Below are 22,911 nucleotides of genomic sequence, written 5' to 3' on the forward strand. Positions count from 1 at the left end.
TCTAGAGGTATTACCTCATTCCAGTCGTACACTGGGCATGCTCTGCACTAAGATCTGCATAGCAACTGAGTCTGCTCAGAGCTGAAAGTGGGTCAGGGCTGATTGACAGCTCCTGAGGTCATAGAAGGGGTAACTCAGGCCCTGCATGGGATTTTCCACTCTCAATCAAACTGAGTTCATGGATTGGCAGCACCTATACTTAAAATTTTGCTCCAACATTGTGGTCCTCCTGAGTTCTTTGCAACAGAAGAATTGCTCTGTTACTTTTCTGTAGTCAAAAATAAGTGAAAACTAAGAGCTGAGGGTAATGGCAGAGCTGGCCAGGAGGAGGTACACCACCATTGCCGGGCTGGGTTGCCTGGCTCTGTGTCAGTCTTAGGATAACACTAGGTGATATGAAAGAGTCTTGTGACTTTATAGGAAGCTTCAAGTCCACTATCCTAGGTGATCAGGGCCCATTTCTCTTCCAGCTGAAGCTGTGAACTTTGTCACTTATTTCAACAGTGAGCCTTTTGTCCTGAGAGGCGTGGTCTTGTCTTGTCAAAGGAGCCTGATTCAAATGCTAGAGCAGAAATGAAAGAAATAAATAAAATTATTGTGTGTGTATGTGTAATGCAGGAGTTCAGACTAGCTGTCTGCAGAAATAGAATTAGATTCTTTCAGAGCAGTTATTAGATAATATACTATATAAATATATTGTCTTTTTGTGACAAAAGCTATAGCCAGAATTTTCAAAACTGACCATATTTCAAGTTAGATCCCTTTTTTCAGATGTCCTACTTCAGAGAGTTAGAGTCTGACTGTTCAGACATTTATGCTGCGCAGAGGGTATGTCATTTGCGATACCCATGTCAACTGAATTCTTAGGTTCTGGGAAGCAAGTTATGAGTGAAGGTTTGCTCTTTAGTTAAAATTTAATGTCAGGGTTTTGATATGTTTCCTTTCTGCTCCAAAAAGGAGAATCCCATTAATGCTTTTATCTTAAGCATAAACAAAAAGGTTTGTAGTCAGGTGAACTTTTTTAATGATAAAACATTGTTTGTTTATATGACTAAAATCCTAAATACTGTCCAGAATAAATTTGTGTCAAAAACACAAATAATAATTGTCGAAACAAATGTTTTATGATGCTATTGTGTGAAAAAATGGTTACCTCAGACTTGCTTAGACTTTTTTCAGCACAGAGGAGCAATAGACACATACCACATACAAAAACCCCTTATTTAGCCAGTTAGAAGCAAATTTGTATTTTGATCCATTTTCTATATTTTAAATTAAAAATAAAAATTGTTAAACTGGTTTTAATAATTTGTTATTCACTAGAAAACAACATCAAATACTTAGGAATCCTATATTTACCAAGATTCATGATTTTAACCTATGCATTTAAAAAATTAATTTTTAATTCATGACTAAGACTGAGGCATTTCTGAGAAAAGTTCAAATGCTTCCTCCTTTGTTGTTCCTTCTCACGCAAGAAGAGGAAAATGTTTCTCTAAATATGTGTACAAGTAAAATCTAAAAATGTTCTAAGTTTACTGTTAACCACCTCAGCGTTGCAAAACATTGTGATTTTATCTCACGTGTCATGAATTGATCGTGTCTTGAAGTATCCAGTGTGCTTTTTAAAACTCCAGAATCTAAATGCATGTGATTAGTAGAGAATTTCAACTTCAGAAAGCATCAAAGTTGTGGAGAAATGCTTAAAAATGTGACTCAAGTACACCGTAAAAGTTCAGAAATATACAGGCAAAAAGGTAACCCAAAACTTACGATTTATAAAATCATGAATTTTTTTTAACCATTCTCATGATATGCTGGGGACTTGCACACTAATGCCAGTGCATGGGTTTTTTTGCAACTGTTATTGTGCAGTAGCCTAATAACACTGTGCAGTAGCTTATTAGCACAGTTTTTGACCAGCACACTACTGCACAGTGTTACTAGGCTAATGTGCAGTAAGCATCTCATGTAGATGCACCCAGTTAGTGGCATATTGAAATCCCAGGCATACGCAGATTGTAAAACATCTTTTGGAGTTTTATTCACAGATTCTATACTAAGAAAGAGAACTGTATTTTGAGATGACATTTTAGGTATTGGAAGGAGAATCGTACAAAGTTAGGGTTGGAAGGGACCTCAGAAGGTCATCCAGCCCCCTGCTGAAAGCAGGACCAGCCCCAACTAGTTCATCCCAGGTCTTAAAAACCTCCAAGGATGGAGATTCCACCACCTCTGTGGGTAACCTGGTTCCAGCACTTTATTACCCTCCTAGCGAAAAAAAATCTTCCTAATATCTAGCCTAAACTTCCCTTGCTGCAACTTGAGACCATTGCTCCTTGTTCTGTTATCTGCCACTACTGAAAATGGTCTAGCTCCATCCTCTTTCAAACCCTACTTCAGGTAGTTGAAGGTTGCTATTAAGTCCCCTATTGGTCTCCTCTTCTCTAAACTAAATAAGCCCGGTTTCCTCAGTCTTTCTTCATAAGTCATGTGTCCCAGCCCGCTCACCATTTTTGTTGCCCTCCACTGGACTCTCTCCAATCCTTTCTGTAGTGGGGGCCCAAAACTGAACACAGCATTCCAGATGTGGCCTCACCAGTGCTGAATAGCAGGGAAGAATCACTTCCCTTGATCTATTGGCAACAGACCTACCAATACAGCCCAATATACTGTTAGCCTTCTTGGCAACAAGGGCACACTGCTGGCTCATATTCAGCTTATTGTCCACCATAACCCCCCAGGTCCTTTTCTGTAGAGCTGCTGCCCAGCCAGCCCCCAGCCTGTAATGGTGCATAGGCTCGTTCCATCCTAAGTGCAGAACTTCGCACTTGTCCTTGTTGAACCTCATGAGATTCCTTTTGACCCAATACTCCAATTTGTCTAGGTTACTCTGAATCCTAGCCCTACCATCCAGCGTATCTACTATTCCACAGATCCACAGAGGGTCCAAAGAAGGGCCACTCGTATGATCGGGGGCAGCAGGGCAGCTCCTATAAGGAGAGGCTATGGGACCTGAACCTGTTCAGCCTCCACAAGAGAAGGCTGAGGGGGGATCTAGTGGCCTGTTACAAACTAGTCAGGGGGCACCAGCAGGCACTGGGAAAGTCCCTGTTCCCCTGAGCACTGCCAGGAGTGACCAGGAATAATGGTCACAAGCTGGCAGAGGGTAGATTTAGGCTAGATATCAGGAGGCACTACTTCACGGTCAGGGCGGCTAGGATCTGGAACCAACTTCCAAGAGAAGTGGTGCTGGCTCCTACCCTGGGGGTCTTTAAGAGGAGGTTAGATGTACACCTTGCTGGGGTCGTTTGACCCCAGTACTCTTTCCTGCCATGGCAGGGGGTCGGACTAGATGATCTACTCAGGTCCCTTCTGACCCTACTAACTATGAAACTACTCCCCCAGCTTGGTGTCATCTGCAAACTTGCTGAGGGTGCACTCAATTCCATCTTCCAGGTTGTTGATGCAGACATTAGACATGGTTAAGAAGGAAGAATAAACATGGTTAATTTGAATTTAAAATTCTGACTTATTTTGTGTGCTAAAATTACAGGAGTGGTCATACTATATATGTTAGCTATTAATGTAAACAATTATAGGAAATAGAATAGAACTGAAAGAGATCACGATTAATTCTGGTCAAATTGCAGAATACATTTCAACTATTTTGTAATAGTTGCACAAGTAAGTAGAAATGTGCTAGTCACATTAACATTTTTCTAGCTGCATTATCTTTTATAGAACAGTGAAATTTTTGTAATGTTGAACTTAAGCCTAGCCTAGGAAGTCCTCAGATATTTCACATTAATACTGTTTATGAGTAATTGTCAGTTAGCACTGTTCTTTTTGGATGCTATTTAACTTCAGTCTTTTCTTTCACACACATGCTAGATGCTGACACCTATGTTAAAGGATGACTAGACATTTTATATCCAAGTTGATCTTCCTGGAAAGTTCAACTGATACCTATACATATAATGGTATTTCATTTTAATCATGGAAAAACGTGAACTGGGGGGGCTTTTAATCAGAGAATTTGCCATTTTTTATCAGTGAAAACCAGGATCCCTGCTACTAATTTTAACTTTTCCAGATGCTTTGTTTTGAAGATCCTCACAACATCTATGGTGCTAGGCTTTGACCTGGCTGCTTAAATGGGACTCAATTTCATTATTCAGTAATGTAAAGAATGTAAAATACTATATGAAACATGCAGGAGTTGTTAGAGACATGGGAACTTCAGAATACAGCACCAGATGCTGTCACTTCTGATTCTGTAAGCAAATCCTATTTGGCAGGTTCATCATCCTTCAAGATCTAGACACAGCAGTTACCATCCTGTGGTCAGCCAGCTTTGTCATCATCAGGGATCCTGGTTTTCCCTGATAAAAAAGTTGCAGATTCTCTAATAAAACTCCCAAGATGCATGATTAAAAAGGAAGACCCCTCTCTTCCCCCCTTCCACCTCCCAGAGCCCGCCTGGCCCTGCTGGTGCCCCTTACCGCTCCCCCACCCACATGCCCCTGGCCCTACTGGTACCTCTCACTCCCCCCACAACCCTCAGCCACCCCTAGCCCTGCTGGAGGGGGCCCCCAGCTGCCAGAGCTGTTGGCCAGGGACCTGAGTCCACAGCCCCCTGCTCCTGGCAGGAGGCTGCAGCTGCTGCAGTGAAGCAGTGCTCAGCTCCCCCTGCCTGCTGCAGGCTTGGGTGGGGGTAGGGCTGGCTTGCTGCCACTGCACGCATTCATGGGAGGTAGGGGGGGACCCGTACCCCCCAGATCTGTGTGTGGGGTGGAAGCGGATGTGGGCTGCCTGCTGCAGGCATGGGCTCCTGCCCTACTGCCCTTCCCCAGGGCCTCCACAACCCAGTGGGTGCAACCCGGCACTGCAGGGCACAGTGAGGCTGTACAGGAAAGCTATTTGCCACTGCAAGCTCCACATTGCCCTGGCAACATGTCCCCGGTGGTGCGGGGTTGTGCCACTCACTGCAGCTGTGTGCGTCGGGGACACATTGCCAGGGCAGCACAAAGCTTGCAGTGGCAAGCAGCTTTCCTGCACAGCCTTGCTGTGCCAGGTCTCACCTGCCCGGCTGCAGAGGCCCCAGGAGAGGGCAGCAGGGCAGGACCCCAAGCCCACAGCCAGCAGCTCATGCCCATCCCCACCCCACACACAGATCTGGAGGCACAGGTTCCCACCGGCCTCCCTGGGAGCCATCCCTTGGATGAACTGCTTGTGGCCTCATCCCATTCCCTGCTGGGGCCCTACCACCACCCATTGCAACCCTGGGCCCCGCGCCCCATGCACTGCTCCGGTGGGCAGGAGCCCCAGCCCTGCCTAACTCCCTCCTTCTCCCCCCAACCCCCCATTTACCTGTAGGAGCTGCTCTCCAGGCTGCCTGGTGGCCATGTGCATATACATGCACATGGTGCCCCCTGCCCGACTGCCCTCCCGCTCCCTCCCAGCCCCCTGCAGGCTGGAACTCTGCCAGTCTGCACAGAGCTATTTGCAAAACTGCAAAATCCATGGGTTTCTCTGGTAAAATGAGAACCCCATGTTTTCTTCCAGTAAAGAGTAAAATCTTCAGTTTGCTGTTTTTCCATGGGAAATGGAAAACCTGGATCCCTGGTCATCGTCCCCATACACATCCATGCCTCAAGAAAGAAACTGCATGGGCGTCAGGTCCACATTATAGGAGTGTGCAGATTTGGCTAAGCCTAAAGGCAGTGCCTGACAAGCTACGAGGATGCATATCATCTTCCTCAGACACTGTGGAGCTTATCTGGAAAAGATAATGCAATGTAGGTTTGTATTCTGTTTTTTCCTTGAATTGTGTCCCAGTACCTTGGGGACAGCTGGGTCAGCAGTCGTTATTGATAACAGGTCACCAGTAGTGTTGTACTAGCAGGGACGGGGAAGATGGCTTAATGGTTTCAAGAGCAGCTAGGGAGACAAAAGTTTTGACTTCATTGTATTCCAAATTTCAACCCTGATGTCATTGCCTCCCAATATAATTAAGTGACCTTAATCAATTCCAGAGATTCTCTCTAAATATAATAAGGAAATTAGAACTGAAAGGGACCTCTTGGTTCATCGAGTCCAGTCCCTTGCCGTTGTGTACAACCGCATCACATGATTCCTTTCATAAATTGATCAACCTCCATCCGGAAACCAGTTAGGTTTCTGCCTCCCATAACTCCTATATGTAAATTGTTCTAGACTCTAACTCTCCTTATGGTAAGAAACTGGTTTACAAAGTCTAAACTAAGTTTATTCCTGGCCAGTTTATACTCTGTTGTTCTTGTTATTGTATTTCTCCTTATTTACTTTTCTTTATCAACTTCTCTATTTTTATCTTCCTCATGTTTCATTCCTTCCACCATTGTGTTCTGTAACTTCTGCTTCCTTCATCTTGTGGGCCATCTAGAAATATTAGCTCTGCACCGTGCTCAATTTATTGATTGCCTTATACTTGCCTGATACAAAAATAAGCTGGTTCTTCTAATTTTTTCCCCAACTATAATTAAAATGTAGCTTGAACAGATCCTTTAGAAATTCTCCAAACTTTCAGTTCTGTGTTTTATATATCATAAAATACCAGTTATTTTTAGTTTTGCATTTAACCTCAGAGAACTCCATAACTAATTCCTTTAAAGCTCTTTGGCATAAGTTATCCAGGCCTTTTTATTTGAAAATGTTAAATATTAGCCTCATCCTTTGTTATGGATAGTAAATTGTCTATACTAGCAATAACAACATATAAATTGGAAATCACCTCCTGCTTTGTTCCAAATACTGAACAGGAATAGCTATTGAAAATTTCTGTTTTAACTACATCCTTATATTTCATTATCTACATTTAGTAATGCACCTGCATCTGACCTAGGGTGCTTCTTGTTCCTAGTGCTTAAGAAAGTCTTCTGATTAACAAAATTAACTATTGATGTTTCACTGATTTCTTTATCTTCCCATATCAGTTGCACAGCATTACTTCTTGTCCATCACCACTTTTTGTCCATCATCACTAATTGAGACATGCTTGAATATTAACACTTCTTCATTAAAATGTTTCTTCCTGGTTGGTTATGCCAAAATTGCTTTACACTTCGGAAAACTGACTTAAAATTCAAAATCTAAAAGTTACTAGTCAGAGTTAACTTCTGATAAGGTATAACTAGGACATGATTACTGATGTCTAGACCAGAGTTTCTCAACTGGTGGGTCGCGACCCAAAAGTGGGTTGCAAGAATATTTGAAAGGGTCACAAGCAGGTCCCCAGAAAAACCCGTGAAAGCACGGGTTTCCCCTTGCAGGCTGGGATGATTGGAGGCAGCAGGCACATGTGTATCTGTGCACACAGACGTACATGGCCAGCATAGAGCAAAGGGGGGTCGTGGGAACAGCCCCAGCCACTGGATGCAGGTAAGAATAGGGAGCAGGGGATGGAAGTCCAGGGGACTGTCTGGGAGGTGGGGCAGGGTGGGATGTGTGTGTGTGCACGTATACACGCCTGCCTGCTGGCACTGGTAACAGTGGCCGGGCGCAAAGCTGTGGCAGGGCATGCGGTACAGGGGAAGAATCAGTGGGGAAAGGAGGCAGGGGTGGTCCTTCGCAGCAGGTAGCTGATGTACTTGGCCTGACGGCACAGGGTAGTGCCCATACATGCAGGGGCCCATGCTTGCTGCTCACGCTCTGGCCCAAGCAGGATGGAGGCAGCTGGGGACCCCCTCCAACAGGGCTGGGTGGGGCAGGGGACTGCGGATCAGGAGTGAGGGGCACCAGCATGGATCAGGGGGGCAAGGGGCTATGGCTTGGGGGTGAGGGGCACTGGCAGGACCAGGGGGTATGGGTCAGGACAAGCCATCAATCTTGGCAAATGAGTCCCGTATGTAAAAGGTTGAGAACCACTGGTCTAGACAACCATCGTTTTTCAGATTAGTGACAAACTCTTTTTTGTCAGTTAGAATGAGATGCAATACATTTTCCTATGTTGTAAGTGGGTCACTTTGCCTGTGGGCTTCTCTGAGTGAGCTTCTGCTCTCTGTGTTGCTCCTCAGCCAGTCCACACCAATAAAACAGAGTTTTTAAACAAACAAAATCTTATTGTGCTGTTTCAGACACTGGGAAAGGTCCCCTGTAGCTCTGGCTTCACACAACCGTCTGGCCCCTCCACACAGCCAGCAGTTTAGCTCAACACCCGCCTCTAGCTGGCAACTGTTCCCTCCCAGGTTGCTACCCTGCTGTTCTCTTCTCTGGCATTGGTAAGCTACCAGTGAGGTCCCTTATCAGCAGCTTCACCACAGCTACAGCAAGTCAGCAGGGCGGGCTGCCCTCTCTGAAGGGGAGACACCACCTTGTTACACACCTCTTACACCCTGTACAGCAATTAGCACAGCAATACTCTCACCCTTATCTGTCCTTAGGTACTACACAATAAAAAAACTGTGTTTACTTGCATACATCACACACCTTTTCCCCAAAAATCAGCCCCCTCAAAATTGGGGTGTACGTATTAAGTGGGGATAGAAGCATCCTCCTTTGATTCCTTCTTCACAGTTCAGCAGCATTTCTATTCAGAGAGCTGAGGGAATCAAGTGACATAATGATCCATTGTTTCTTACTCCACAAGTGTTAACTGTCAATCATCTCTCATTTTCAATGGTCTTGATATTCCACCAGATAAACTAAATTTCCTTAGGGCAATTTTGCTGTCTCCTGCTGCTCCTATTAGCCTAGGCAGGTAAAGCAGGTGAGTCAGTTGAAGATTAGGCATTGTCCCTGCTCTGTGCAGCCATAACTCTGCATCATTCTGTGCAGCCTTTTTTTACTCTGCACTGGTTTGACCTCATCTAGAGTACTGCATTGCCTTTCAACAATAGGATGCAGTATTATATTCCAGGGTGTGTTTTATGTGAGCAAATGGAGTAATCAACTAATACTGAACTTTGTTTAACATAGGATCATAGGAAAATAGGGCTGGCATGAGGTGCCTCCAATGAATCCATATCAGAATGGCAGAATGTTTCAAGTGGAGAACCAAAGGGGACTGCCCTGAACCTAGTGCTGTTTAATTTGGATGATGAAATAGAGAGCTTTTTGAGCAAATTTGCAGACAACACTAAACTAGGTAGAATTGCAAATACATTGTAGGATAGGTGTGCAATTCAGAAGAATCTTAACAGATCGGAAAGCTGGGCTGGAGCTAACAGGATGATGCTGGTCCAATGCTGGTAAACTGCAAGGTGCTACAACTTGGGAAGATAATCAAAAACACAAATACAAGATGGGTGACACGTAGCTGGACAGCAGCCCCGTGGAAAAGATCTAGGAGTCTTGAGTGAACTGCAAGCTCAACATGAGCTGCTGTGTGATGTAGCTAGACAAAAGGCAAATGCAGTTTTGGGCTGCATCAATAGAAGCATTAGGTGCAAGACATGCAATGTGATAGTGCCTCTTTACTCTGCACTGGTTTGGCCTCATCTAGAGTACTGCATGTAGTTTTAGGCTCCTCATTTTAAAGCATTTGGATGCTTATCTTGTTGGGATCCTTTGATCCTAGCTAACTTCCTGCCCTTGGGGCAGGAGGCTGGACTCAATGATCTCCCGAGGTCCCTTCAACCCTATGGAATGTCTATGAAATCTATGAAGTTAGAGAAGGCCCAGAGGCAGGCAACAAAAATATAAAGGGCTTGATATACAAGTCATAATGAGGAGAGGCTGAAGGAAATAATAATGTTCAGCTTGTAGAAGAGGTGCTTAAGGGTATGTGTAGATGAAACAAGGGGCATGTGTGCACAACACTTTAAAGTGGTATAAATGCTTTTGCACCACTTTAATGGTGTTGGTGTTTGCACGTGTTGGTGGGATATTGTGCAGTAATTTCAGGCGCTGTAGTGTAATGTGCCTTAAGTGACTTGGGGTGCAGAAAACTAAAACACCTCCGAGGACTTTTAGTTTGAGGCCCTACAGCCACGGAGTGAAGCACCGGGCTCCCTGCAGCTCAGGGGCTGTGCAGGCAGCCTGGCAGCAGGCTAGGAAGGCAGGCTCCACTGAAGGAATAAAAAAGGGTTGAGCCTGATCTTTTTTTTTCCCCTTCCCCTGGAGCCTCTCTGTCTGCATGAGTTGTGCAGGGACCTGGTCCTTCCCTCCACAGCTGCAATGCCCTGGGCCTGAGCTGGGTGCCTGCAGGCAGGTACCTCTTGGGCGGGGAGGCGCTGCTGCTGTGGAGGGGAGCACCAGCCCTAGCCCCCCAACCTAGGGACCACTCTGCCCACTGGCAGCTTGCCTTGCCTCCCCTCCCTCCCCTCCCCACCACCAGAGAGGCAGGTAAGACACAGGTGTACACGACACGGGAGTTTACTTTGCCCTAAACTGAAGTGGTGTTTTTAAAAAGCCACCACTTCAATTTAGGGCCCCTGTTTTGTCTACACATGTCCTAAGAGAGGACCTGATAGCAGTCTTTAAGTATCTGAAGAGCTGCAGTAAAGCAAAGGAAAAAAACCTGTTCTATCTCTCTATCTCTTGGGAGCCACTGTCATTAAAATGCCCGCAGCATCTCATGTATTCAGCATCCCATGCTTTAAAATGGTGGTGAGGGGTGTTTTAACTGAAGCTCAATCAATGAGCTTTAGTTAAAGCACCCCTCACCACCATTTTGAAACATAGGGGTGCTGAATATATGTGATGCCAAGGCTCCCGGAGCATCCTAATTCCGGATGAATCGAGGTTGCTGTGACGGGTTCCAATTAGAGCCTGTGTATAGGTGCCCATTAACTCTTAGTAAGAGGTAGCTAAGGAGGATCAGTACTAGTCTCTGCTTGCAATTCATAGTGTCTAGCTTTCTTGCAATAACTCTATAGTACCTTGTCACCACTGGGATTTAACAGCAGATAGAAAACTTGTGTTAGTTTTCCCAAGGTAAAAACACACTTTTTTTTACAATGAAACTGAAGCTGAAGCTAGTCAAAATAGTAGCTCATCCCAAAGGAAAGTATGACTTTTGTTGTGACTCATCTATTGCACATTTCTAGAAATAGAGGTAAAATGCAAATATTTATAACTATAAATGCCTATTTAGCTTGAAGAATCTAAAAAAGAAACAACATTATTCTTCAGGAATAATGCTTTATAAATATTTGATAGGATGCTTATATATCTGTCAGCTAAATCAGATTTTGAAATACACAGTTTTCAATTTAAGGATATTTCAATTTAAGGCATCTGGAGGGATCAAGAAACCCAATAAACGGGTTTAACCTGTCTGACACTGATCTCATACCAGCTTTATGCCATTGATTTCAAAAGAAGTATTACTCTTCTACATTATATGCATTGAAAGGGCATGTTGCTAATATTACTCATTTTACTGACTTCAGAATAAAATGAGTTTGCCAGCCCAATGGAATGGAATGAAAATTATTTATACAAAATAAGAAAGGGGATTACAGCACTGTAAGATGTAGGCACAGAGAAGGGCACACAAAAACATTTTTGGCTGAACTTTACAAAACCTGGGTAGACTGTGACATGTTTTAAGTTCATTCAAAATGGCATGCTATTAAGTACTGCAACACCTGGTGCATAGTGCTGTAATTCCTAACATTCTGATATCTTAAACTGCTGAGGCCATTCTACAGTCTTGACTATGCCGAGGCCATTCTACAGTCATCGCTCAAGCAAAATTCACAGTGACATATATATGTGTGATAAATTTTCTGCTGTCTTGTACCTTGCGCAGTCATTTATACCTGTGTATAGTCGGTAAAGTTCTGTTAAGTCAGAATGGTAACATTTTACAGTCACCCTGCACAAGTATAAATAGCTACACATATAGCAAGTTAGTGGAGTGAATGTACTGATACCTGTAAAAGGCTGAGTGTTTGGCTGAAGTGGAGAACTGACAACTGTTTCCTAAGCTGAATAGATACCCACACAGAAAATCAAGGGTGAAATAAAGAATAGGTTTTAATATGCACGCTGCCTGGAGAGATTGACTGATTGTGTTTCCATGAAGGAATAAATTGATCCTTTAAGTCCTTAATGCTGCCCCTGCAAATCATTTATATCAAATGAGTAAACCTTACTGATGCAAATAAGTCCTATTAAAGTCAGTTTATGTGAATAAAGGATTACTCACACAAGTGGAGGATATAGTTTTGCATTTCCTAAATGAGGTTGGGATAACTGCAGGGTGTTTGGTAATAAGTATTGTTCTTAACCTCAAAAAGTGTTTGTTTGCTTGTTTGCCAGGTTTTGGTTAATAAGATTTCTGAGGTGGTGTGCTGGAGTGTTGGAGGCTGAAGATATTTTCAGCATCTTCCTAGGAGATGCAGGAGCTGTACCCTCCAAACAATGGAGCAGCTCTCACAGGAGCATGCTCTGGTGTCTTGTCTGTACAGGGAAATTAGTCAGAATAGCTGTTTCACTTTCCTTTCACAACCTTCCTTAATCTGAGGTTATTTGCAACTGGAGAAAATTTTATATAGTCTAGCTGGCTGACTGAGCAAAACCATTCTTAGGCAAGAGGAAGGTTCAGTCTGCGCCTTCTGGTCAAAGGTAGTAATATATATGATTAATAGACCGAGGTTCACACAGGCCAGGTGCAGACATTACACTATTTCCAGTTTAAGTTGTCAGATACTGATCTATATTCATAACAGAACAGAAGTTCCAGGTATGTAGACTGCTTTAAGAATGGTGGATCCGGATCTAGATCTGGATCAATGCAATATCAGATTTACTTGATCTAGATGAGACCAGTCTATCAAACTTCAGTACCAGATCCTCTCCCGACTCAAATTAGGTTGCAATCCCCCAGCATACCAGGTGCCTTTGTGGCTCCCCTGTTAACTTCCCTCACAGGACAGCTTGCTAGCCTTGAGCACATTTGGCTGCTCCAAGCTGTCAGCCACAGGGGGAAGGGGGTGTCTGTAACGCAAGGAATTTTCTATATGCAGTGTCCCAAGACAGGGGAGGGATGCACTGCTTAGAAGGAAGGATTGGGCCCCTCAGAGCTCTAGGGAATGGCAGGCACCCTGTGTGATTCCTGCAATTGTGCCAGGCTATCCACTGGAGCTCCAAGAGATGGGAGATCACAGCTGCCATGGTCTCCCAGCCTCAGGAGCTACAATCTCTCTACCCTGGAGGTTTCATAAAGCCCCAAGGCTGGGAGATCATAGGAGCTGCAATCTCCCAGCCCTTGGAGCTCCAGCAAACAGCCTCGTGTGATTGCAGGAATCACACCAGGTGTCTGTCATTTTTCAGAGATCCAGGGGGCCCAATCCTTCCTTTTAAGGAGCATACCCCTCTCCTGACACTCCCTTCCCTCTCCCTCTCCCCAACTTGCAACTGGTACCAAAGAGACTCTCAGCCCCAGCAGCTTCCAACTCTCCATCCCGGCAGCACCTTGCAGCTGCCAGGACCCAGAGTCCCACAGCTGTGGATGCTGGGTCCCCACATCGTGTTTCCTGGTGCCTGGCAGCTGCAGGGCATGGTTATGATCATCCAGATCTGGGGATGCATGAAACCCCAGGGGCTAGGAGATTGCAGCTACTGCCGTCTCCCAGCTCTGGGGGTTTCACACAGTCCTAAGACTGGGAGACTGTGGTAGCTGTGCTCTCCAGCAAATAGCCTGCTGTGACTGCAAGAACTGCACTAGGTGCCTGCTTCTGCTGCCTCCCCCTCACCTCCCTGTGCTGCTGGCCAGGCTGCCAGGCATGCCATGGTGACCCACTCTGGAAGACTAGGGATGGGTGGGGGAGGGTCCACAGTGACAGCAGGGAGCTGGGGACATGTGCCTAACAGCCAATCAGGGATGGCCTCTGCTCAGCTGTGATTGGCTGCCCTCGAGAATCTCCAGCACACTGGGAGGCATGAGGGAGCACCCCCTGCCTTCCGGCTTTGGCCAGTGCATCTGCATCCTCCCTCTCCCCTCTGCCCCTAACAAAGAGCGAACATGAGTTACATTCACTCCTAATGTAATCTATGCAGTTTAGAGAAACTTGTATAGATTGGATCGATTCTGCCGTGAGCTTTTTGAATATCTGCACTCAGCCACAAGGAACATAGGGCTTTGGAAAAAAAGAGTGTCCCTGAAAAGGCAGAAACTGTCTTTGATAAATAATATCTATAATTAAATATACATTCTCTGGAAGGTAAACTGAGACTAGGCAAAAGCTCCTGGGCTTAGCAGAAGAAGGTAAATTGGGTCTGTTCTCTTCTATAGCTCAGGAGGAATCCCCATCTACTTGAGTTTGTAGTGAAATACAAGCTTAAATGAGTGAAAGCTCTCTGTTTCTATACATTTCTAGTACTTTGTTCCAATTACTAAGGACATTTATTTATTTAAAGAAGGCCATTTGTCATTGTATAACACAAGTCTTTGAAGAGGAGAAAGACAGCTGTCCAGTTGTACCTGCATGTAATAATAGGTGGTTGGCATAGATGGGATGTACAAGAAAGGGGACAGAGGTGCAGTCAACTCCATAACAATGCAAATAATATTCTTGTCTTCTTTTTTATTTATGCTATGGTAAACAAGCACTTTTCATGTGTATATTTTGATTTGATAGGTTACCAAGAACCAGATCAATTAAAGATTGCCAAAATAGTTAAAACAGTCTTATTATAAATACAAATGTTAATGTTTAATGGATTTCATAATTGCCTATTTCCATTCTCTAGTTATTTTCTGCTGGAAAAATTCCAGGCACCAGAGTAGCTGAACTCAAAGCAAAGTACACCTCTCTGCATGAGACAGTGATAAGGTATGATATTTAAAGATTTTCAGTATATTTCAGCATGAATACTTGACTCTAGAGTTTAGCCAAGGTTATAATCACTTCCTGGAATTGTGTCATTAGCTAAAGCATTACATGCTTAAATTAACATTCCTCTAGTGCAGGGGCCCTATACAAGGTCTTATTTATCCTCTACCGGGTACATCCACAAGTGTCCCTATGGCATCTTCTTTTTGGATGTACTAAATGATAGTGCAGTAACAGCCCATACTGTGCCGTGCACACTGCGTGTGCTTATTTTCAGCTGGGACATCGCCATAGCAATGTGCTATCATGAGGGAACATGTTGTTATGGCGACATAGCTGCAGCACCACAGTTTGTGACCACCAAAACTTTGTTGCCGCAGCGTGCTGCTACGGCAATGTAGCATCACGCATAGACATGCCTACTTTGATTCTATTTAAACCATATTTTGTTTCCCTCACCTCCTTACCTTCCTGTCTCCTCTTTAATAACAAGATTCAAGTAGTAATCTGACTTTTAACAGGTATCAAAAGTAGTAATGGCAATGAAAGAGAGCACATACTAAAGCAAATAAAATGTAAGGTGAAAATTAAGGGGACTAAGAAAATTTGAAGAAACAAAATAAATTTGTTTGGAATATTAGAAACAGGAAACCTGTGAGAAAATATTAAGTCTATTGAGCTAATATGGTGCAAAGGGAGCAATTAAGGGAGATAATAGCGTTGCTGAAAGCTAGATAATTTTTCCATCAGTTCTTACTTATTTCTATCTTTAGTGTGAGGCCTCAGGCAGGATTTAAAGAATGAGCAAGCCCTTGTGCCAGTCCTTCGTAGGGGTGAATTGCACTCTGTGAGAACATTCAGTTACAATAGAAAGGATTAGGAACAAATGGCGAAGGAATGTAAACCTCTGAGCTTCAAAGCATGAGTCAAACAACGCAAACTCTGCTGCAGACTGAGCCTACGTTTGTGCCAGTCTCTTTCCATACATATGAATAATCCTTATGCCAATGATGATTGTACCTATAGCAGAAGCAGGGGAGAGAGCTTGAAGCTGAGGGAGAGAGGAGGATAAATATGCATGGATGATAAGGAAGAGAAGGATTGTGGGGACCCTTGTGAGCAGGGCCGGACACAGGCATGGATGAACTGGGCAGCTGCCCGGGGCCCAGAGAGAAAGGGGACCCAAAAATGGTAATTTTAAAATTATTATTATCATTATCTCTTCCAAAGGGGGGCCCAATACTAAAAGCTTGCCTGGGGCTGCCAGGAGTCTAGGTACGGTACTGCTTATGAGAGGTAGGGATTCAGGGGTGGGGCATAAGGAGGTGTGGCAAATTAAGAAGGGATTAAGAGGAACATTTTTCAGTTCCTCCTACCTGTGTGTGTTGGAAATTGGCAAGTCCCAAACCCCTCTAATTAGATTTGAGTTTCTCTCTTTCTTTTGAGTTTCTCTCCTTCTTTGTGCATGAACCAGCAACTTTGATGTCCCTGCCCATCTGTGACTGTCTCAGCCCCTCACTGGTCTTCTTTGTGAGCCAGCATTTGAGGAAACAGCTCCTTGGATGTAGGCAAAGTCAAAAACAGGCATACAAGAACAGCACTGTAAGGAGACAGTGAGAGTTGAGACTGGGGTAGGATACGAGAAGGGTCATGCTTCATTCGTACTACCAGAGCTGTGTTTGGCTCTGCAGCATGGCAAGTCATAGGTGTGGTTGGTAAGCACAAGTTTGCATGCTTAAGAGCCCAGATGTAATGTATTTGATAATGCAGATCTATTGTAACTGTTACATTATTTCGTAACAGCCAGGATGCATCACGACTTCTGAAATACTGAGCACAGGCTACTATCAAGGACTGTAGACTGGATTAGGTGGATTTTGGAGCTGGCATATAAATCCTGTGTCACTATTTTTTTTTAAGTAAATCCGCCAACTTCAGAGATTTCCTGTGCATGAAATGAGCAAGACTGCTGTAAGCAATATTTGATTCAAAACAGAATAAATGTCATAAAAGAACTGAAATAGTACTTGGTTAATACATAAAATCCTGTTTAGACCCTCTGTACTGCCATGAACATCATTCTTGAGAAGAAAAAAAAAAGATGTAACACATCAGCACACTGGGTTATTAGTTCCTGTTGTATATATAGTACATTCTTATTTCCTGTTGAAGTATGTGGTTTTCTTATTTTTGAGCTCAGAAAGGAAGTGATTATCTACCTTGTAGAACAACATATAAAGCGTCCTTCTCCTACTATTCCATTCTAGCTATATTTGTGCAAATTGACTTGTTTTGATTTTTAGCAATTTGAATTTTTATATTCTAGTTGTTTTGACTTTTTTACTCTGTAACTGGTTTGTTGGTAGGCTTATATTGTGGAAGAATAATAGTTTTTGAAGTAGAATTTTAGTGTTCTAGCTCGTTTTACTTGGTTCATTTATTTTAATTAGTGAAGGGCAAATGCTACTGTTTGGATCATTTCTCTTTGACTGCATAGCTTTTCTTTCGGAGCTTTGTGAACCTCAAAATCTACTTTAACTTGAATTTTTATTTAAATTATACTAAAAGCAAGTGAAAGTAAATAAAGTAATTCATATTCCAAAGGCATACACATAACTCCATAACAGAAATTGTTAGTAGGTTGTGTATCGCATAATATCAAGGTCTCACAGTATTTTACCATTTTGGCTATTCCATGATAAATGTGGCCTATTAAAACTAGTCTTACTCTTAAACATCAACTATTCAAGTACCACAAAATACACACTTACAGCATGTAGTAAGAGTAACAGAGGCCTGGTTAATTAAGGATATTATCACAAGGCATTGTGTCAATACAAATAGCCAGATTTTGGAGATGCCGAAGATAATTGACAATTCAACCACGATGAGGTCTTTGCAATATAAAGTCACAGTTGCAGCTCATGTAGAGTTAGCTGAGCTAGCTTAAACCAGGTAACTCAGGTACTAGTTCAACAGAATAAATTGCAGAATAGTATTTAGTATTGCCCTTGATCTCTGAAAAAAGATTAAGTTAGGAGAGACCTTAAACCATGGAGCCAGGAATTACCATAGATCAAGGATAGACAATATTTTCTGTCTGCAGGCTGGAATGACCCACTCCGAGTCAGGGGCAGGTGGATGGGTGGGCAGTAGGACCCAGTGACTTCTAGTGCTTCTACTGGCAGTGGCACAAGGAGAGTGCCCACAGCCAAGGCCCTCTGTCACCAAATTCCACTAAAGCAGGCTGGATCCAGTGGTTCCACAAGCCAGCTCTGACCTGCAGGCCATAGGCTGATGACACCAGGTCTAGATGATTGGGGGGTTTGCTGTGGTTTTACTCCTAATACCTAGACTTCACCTTCATGTTGCTCTTCTTCTACCTGCTGCCTCTCCAACAACAAGGAAACAAGTAAAGGAACAAACCTCTCTCCAACATGCCAAACCCTCTTCCTGGTGTGCAAAATCTTCAGTTACATGAGCTGTCCCTTCACCTTACTGTAGGTTGCAAAGGAACCTGAACCTGGGGCCTTAAGTAACAAACCAAAAAGGTGAAACATCCCAAATGCTCCCAGACAATTAAAAACCATTTCCACTCCCACTCCTATTCCAGTGCTCCATGACCACAGAACAGAGTATCCCTAAACACATTTTTCCAAGATCAGCTTATAACACTTGTCTCATTCACACAAAGTGACCTTTTTACCTAATGTATTTTCCATATGACTAAAGCATAAATCTTTATCCAGCAGTGTCAGTGAGGCTACGCAAAATATACTCTCATGGCATCCCATTTAATGTTAAACTATAAGATAAAACAACATAATTATGTTTAATATTTCCAGTACTCTTTTAACGCCTGATTTTAAGTTGTTTTATTTAAAACAGTTTACAGGAATCAGAGATCCAGTTGTTACAAGATGCCAAACGTTTCACTGTAGAGATAGAAAAACAGCAACAAGTACTGGAAAAAGCAGATGAGTTCCCTGAAGGATTTACCAGTGAAGTCTCCAGAATGAGGCAGCAACTACTTAAATATCAAAACGAATATAATGCTATTAAAGAAAGAGAGTATGAAATTCAGTATAAGTTGAACTGGTAGGTGACAATGTTAATTTCTGTGAATATTTTTGTAAGTTAATGAAACAGGTAATTATATCGTATATGCCTATTCCTGTCAACACCTTAAAAACATTTGTTACTGTGCATGTTTTTTCCTAGAGGTAGCTATATTTCAGTGCTGAATAAAGTGCCTCCTGCGTATCATTTGTATATCATTTTCAATGTATAAGGTGCTTTGTGATCCTATGAGGTTTTGTATGAATATATTATTGATGTTTTAATTTCCTTCTTGTGTTATACAGACTTGGATAAAGATCGGGCGTATATCAATGGAGTATATATTGTTATTCTGTTATTTTATCCAACTATCACAATTTAATGTTTTAGAAAAAAAATTAAGCAGAAAACTTCTACTTCGGGACTTCTTTGAATACAAATGAAATTAATTATTGCTGAAATATAGTGATTATGGTTATAATGAAACACTTTTTAAAGACCAAAGGGTACTATGTAGTTAGCTTTCTTTATTAGAGTAATCAAATAAAATTAAATTTTCTGTAGTCCCATCTGTGCAAAACAAGAAGTTAAAAACCGTCATTTCTTTTGGCAGAAGAAAATGTTTGACATTTCCATGAAAGGTTAAAAGACTAGTAGGTAACTTGATATTTTAAATATTTTATGTCTCTGGGCTTAATGCCCTGGTGTACTTCAAGCTTTTTTTAAAACTTAAAAATAAAACAGGATACTATAAATGTACTAATGGAAAAGTGCTCATGGCTCATGGGAGTCTGGCAAGTTGGTTTCTGAGGTTTCCTCAGAGATGCTTGATATTCTCTCTGACAACGCCTTGCTTTTGCCATTGTTTTCTTTCTTGTTTTTGATTTCCACCCAACCTTCTCCTTTGATTTATGTCCCTGCAGTCAGGTAGGATAACAGTGATCATCTGAACTGAGGTACCTATGATGTTTTTTTAACTTAACATTTCTGCATCTCCACAGAAAGTAATAAGGAGGTCTCTTTTTTTATGGCTGTCAGACTTAACCCAAAAATAACTTTTCCAGAAAGAAAGATGGTGTAATTCTGTCATCTTTCAATGCCACGTTGAAGGGAAAAGCTGGTCCACAGAACAATCTAAGTGGGCAAATCGTAATAGTGCATGGAACCTCTGTTGCTGGACAGTTAAATGGAATAACTGGATGTACATAAATCTTCTATTTGACAAAACCTTCTGATGCAACATATCAAAGCAATCACCTGATAGATTAAATAATCGTATCAGCAGTTTAGGGTGTCTTTTTACTTGATATTTTATAATTATTTCAAAGAATTTTCAATGCTTTATTTTAGGGCTTAATTTATATTCCTTATGGTAATGTATTTAATGTCTGCATGTTTTCAACAGTTGATATATTTATCTTAAAGCTGTCAAATCTAATGGAGGCTACAGAATGTGGCAAAGGGATTTTTTTGTCTGTCTCAAGATACCAGTGAAATTAATGTCCAGATGTAAAAAAAATTGACATAATGAAAAGCTACTCAGGAGACAGCAATGAATTAAAAGGAAGGAACTAATGACCCACCTTCAGTTCTGGCACAACTCCATTCAAGTCAATGGATTTTCTGCTTGTGAACAAAGCTGATTGGGACCCAATGGTCAAGGGCCTGGAGTGAGATGGAGGGGAGGGATACCAGAAGAATAAAGTAATATAAACGAGGAAACATTCAGCAGGGATCATCTCTAACCAGAATTTCTCTGTCTTTTATGGATACGAGGCCTCAATTCTGGGGCGTAAATAAGAAAGTCTCTCTTCTTTACAAGGCTATCGTAGCAACAAAAATGGAACTTTAGCTGTAAAATTATAGTTTAAAAAGTAGTCAATTGAATTGAAGATGGGAATTATGCATATCAAGGATTTTGAATGCCTCTCCGTGCATAGACAAAATGAGAAGTGGCATGTGTGCACGACACTTTAAAGTGGGCTAAATGCTTTTGCACTGCTTTAATTGTGTCGGTGTTTGCACATGTCCGTGGCATAGTGCACATTAATTACAGCTGCTGTAGCAAATTCAGTGATGTAATGTGCCTTAAATGACTTGGGACACAGCAAACTTAAAGCAGAAATTTAGGTGTTCTGCCCCTACAGCCTCAGAGCAAAGCACCAGGCTCTGTGCAGCTCAGGGGCTCTACAGAAAGCCTTGCAGGCAGCCTGGCAGCAACCCAGGAAGGCAAGCTCCATCCAAGAAAAGTGGCGAGCCTGATTTTTTTTTCCCACCTCCCTGGAGCCTGCCTGCCTGAGCTGTGCAGGGGCCCAGTGCTGCTCTCTGCGGCTACGGTGCCCCCCCGGACTGCCCGAGCTGGGTGCCTGCAGGCAGGTGCCTGGGGGGGGCCGCTGCTGCCATGGAGGGAAGTGCCAGCACCCCCACAGCCCAGAGACTGCTTCGCCCACTGGCAGCTCACCCTCCCCTCCCCGCCGCTGGAGAGGCAGGTAAGTGTGTGCGGGTGTGTGCAAGACACAGGAGTTTAAAGGGCCCTGAAATGAAGTGGTGTTTTTAAAAACCCACCACTTCAATTTAGGGCCCTTGTTTCGTCTACACATACCCTATTATATTTTCTATTGGAAACATTTTTCATTTAAAGCATAGGGCTTATTTCTGAACTCTTACTTGCAATAGTAGGGTTGAAAGGGACCTCGGGATTATCCAGTCCACCCTCTCTGCTCAAGCAGAATCATCCTTTTCTGGACCATCCTAAGCAAATATCTGTATAACTTGTTCTTAAAAACTCTAGGTACAGCCTCACACACCACTACCTGGCATAACTGTCTGAAACGTTAAAAACACCCTTTAAATTGCCTTATGTAAAGCAGAGAAACAAGGGCACTGACAATGTCTTGTGCCTAAAAGGACAGGAAGTAGTTCTAAAATATGCTCAGGAGATCCCAAGAAGGGAACCACACCTTCTGCAGCAGAGGGAGGCAATATACCCCATAGTCTAGGCCAATCTGACCATGAGGTAAAATTCCTTCCTGATCCCAAACATGACAAATGCTCTGACCCTGAGCAGATGAGAAAAACCCTCTAGCCAGAAACTTCTGGGTTTTTTAAGTCCCAGCAGTAGACTCAACACACACCAGTCAAAATCCCCAGCCTTGGCTGTGACCAATGGCCAGTGCTTCCGAGGAAGGAAAAAACCCCTCTGACACCTGTAGCAACAGGAAGGAAAAAAATTCCCTCATGGCCCCAGCAAACCCAGAAGCATGAGATAACAAGATACGGTCCACTCTGCATGGCAACCTGAGGACAGCAAATGCAACCCCATGCATCGACACCCTGCCTAGAGATCTCAAACTCCCTTTATTACCCTATCACTTCCATAAACTCATCTCAGCTTCTAATCTTCTTTCCTAGCAGAAAAAGTTGTGGAGCTTCATTCTTCTATTGCTGAACATGGTCCTGTCTGCTTTTCACCTGCTCTGGGTTGCAAAGTTCTTCTCCATCTCTGTGCAGTGCTCTGGGACATCTCTTGGGTATGTGTGTAGGGGTATCTCGTTGGCTTCCAACTGGTGCTCTTCATAGCACAATCCAGGATTGCTACTCCTAAATCATACCTAACCAAACACTTATCCAACCTGTTCTTGAAAACCTCCAATGAAGGAGATTTTGCAGCATCCCTAGGCAGTCTATTCCACTGTCTCACTCTTCTAACAGTAAAGAAGTTTTTCTTGATATCAAATCTAAACCTACTTTGCTGTAGGATCTCCCATTATCAAAAAAAATCCACCGTGCTGCAAATTAGCAATACAGTGTACAGGTTCATGTGCATCACATGTAGTTTGACATCGCAAACCTCACATGCATGCTCATCAGGACATGCCTATTGAGTTCAAGATGAAGCTGTTAAAGAAAGCAAGCCTGATCAACTATTTTGTTACTATATTCATCAGTATATGCAAGCTAAGCATACTTTGATAATCATCCCAGAAATATCATGCGGGCATCTTGGTATCTCCAATAATGCATTCCAGCTATACACATAAGTGTGCAGCACCTTCTGGGAATTGTTAAATTGTCCCAGCCAAAGTCA

At 42.9% G+C, this 22,911-nt stretch overlaps 1 protein-coding gene across 1 annotated transcript in view; it reads left to right on the forward strand.

The window, feature by feature from the left end:
• The window catches only part of CCDC146 (coiled-coil domain containing 146), a 140,665-nt gene that overhangs the window by 68,883 nt on the left and 48,871 nt on the right, over positions 1-22,911 (forward strand). The window contains exons 3-4 of the mRNA XM_019543608.1: positions 14,683-14,765; positions 18,654-18,863. Of these exons, the coding sequence (XP_019399153.1) occupies positions 14,683-14,765; positions 18,654-18,863 (293 nt within the window). The remainder of the gene's footprint in view (positions 1-14,682; positions 14,766-18,653; positions 18,864-22,911) is intronic.

Source organism: Crocodylus porosus, unplaced genomic scaffold, assembly GCF_001723895.1.
Source record: "Crocodylus porosus isolate Cpor-Errol unplaced genomic scaffold, CroPor_comp1, whole genome shotgun sequence".
NCBI classification, from domain to species: domain Eukaryota; kingdom Metazoa; phylum Chordata; order Crocodylia; family Crocodylidae; genus Crocodylus; species Crocodylus porosus.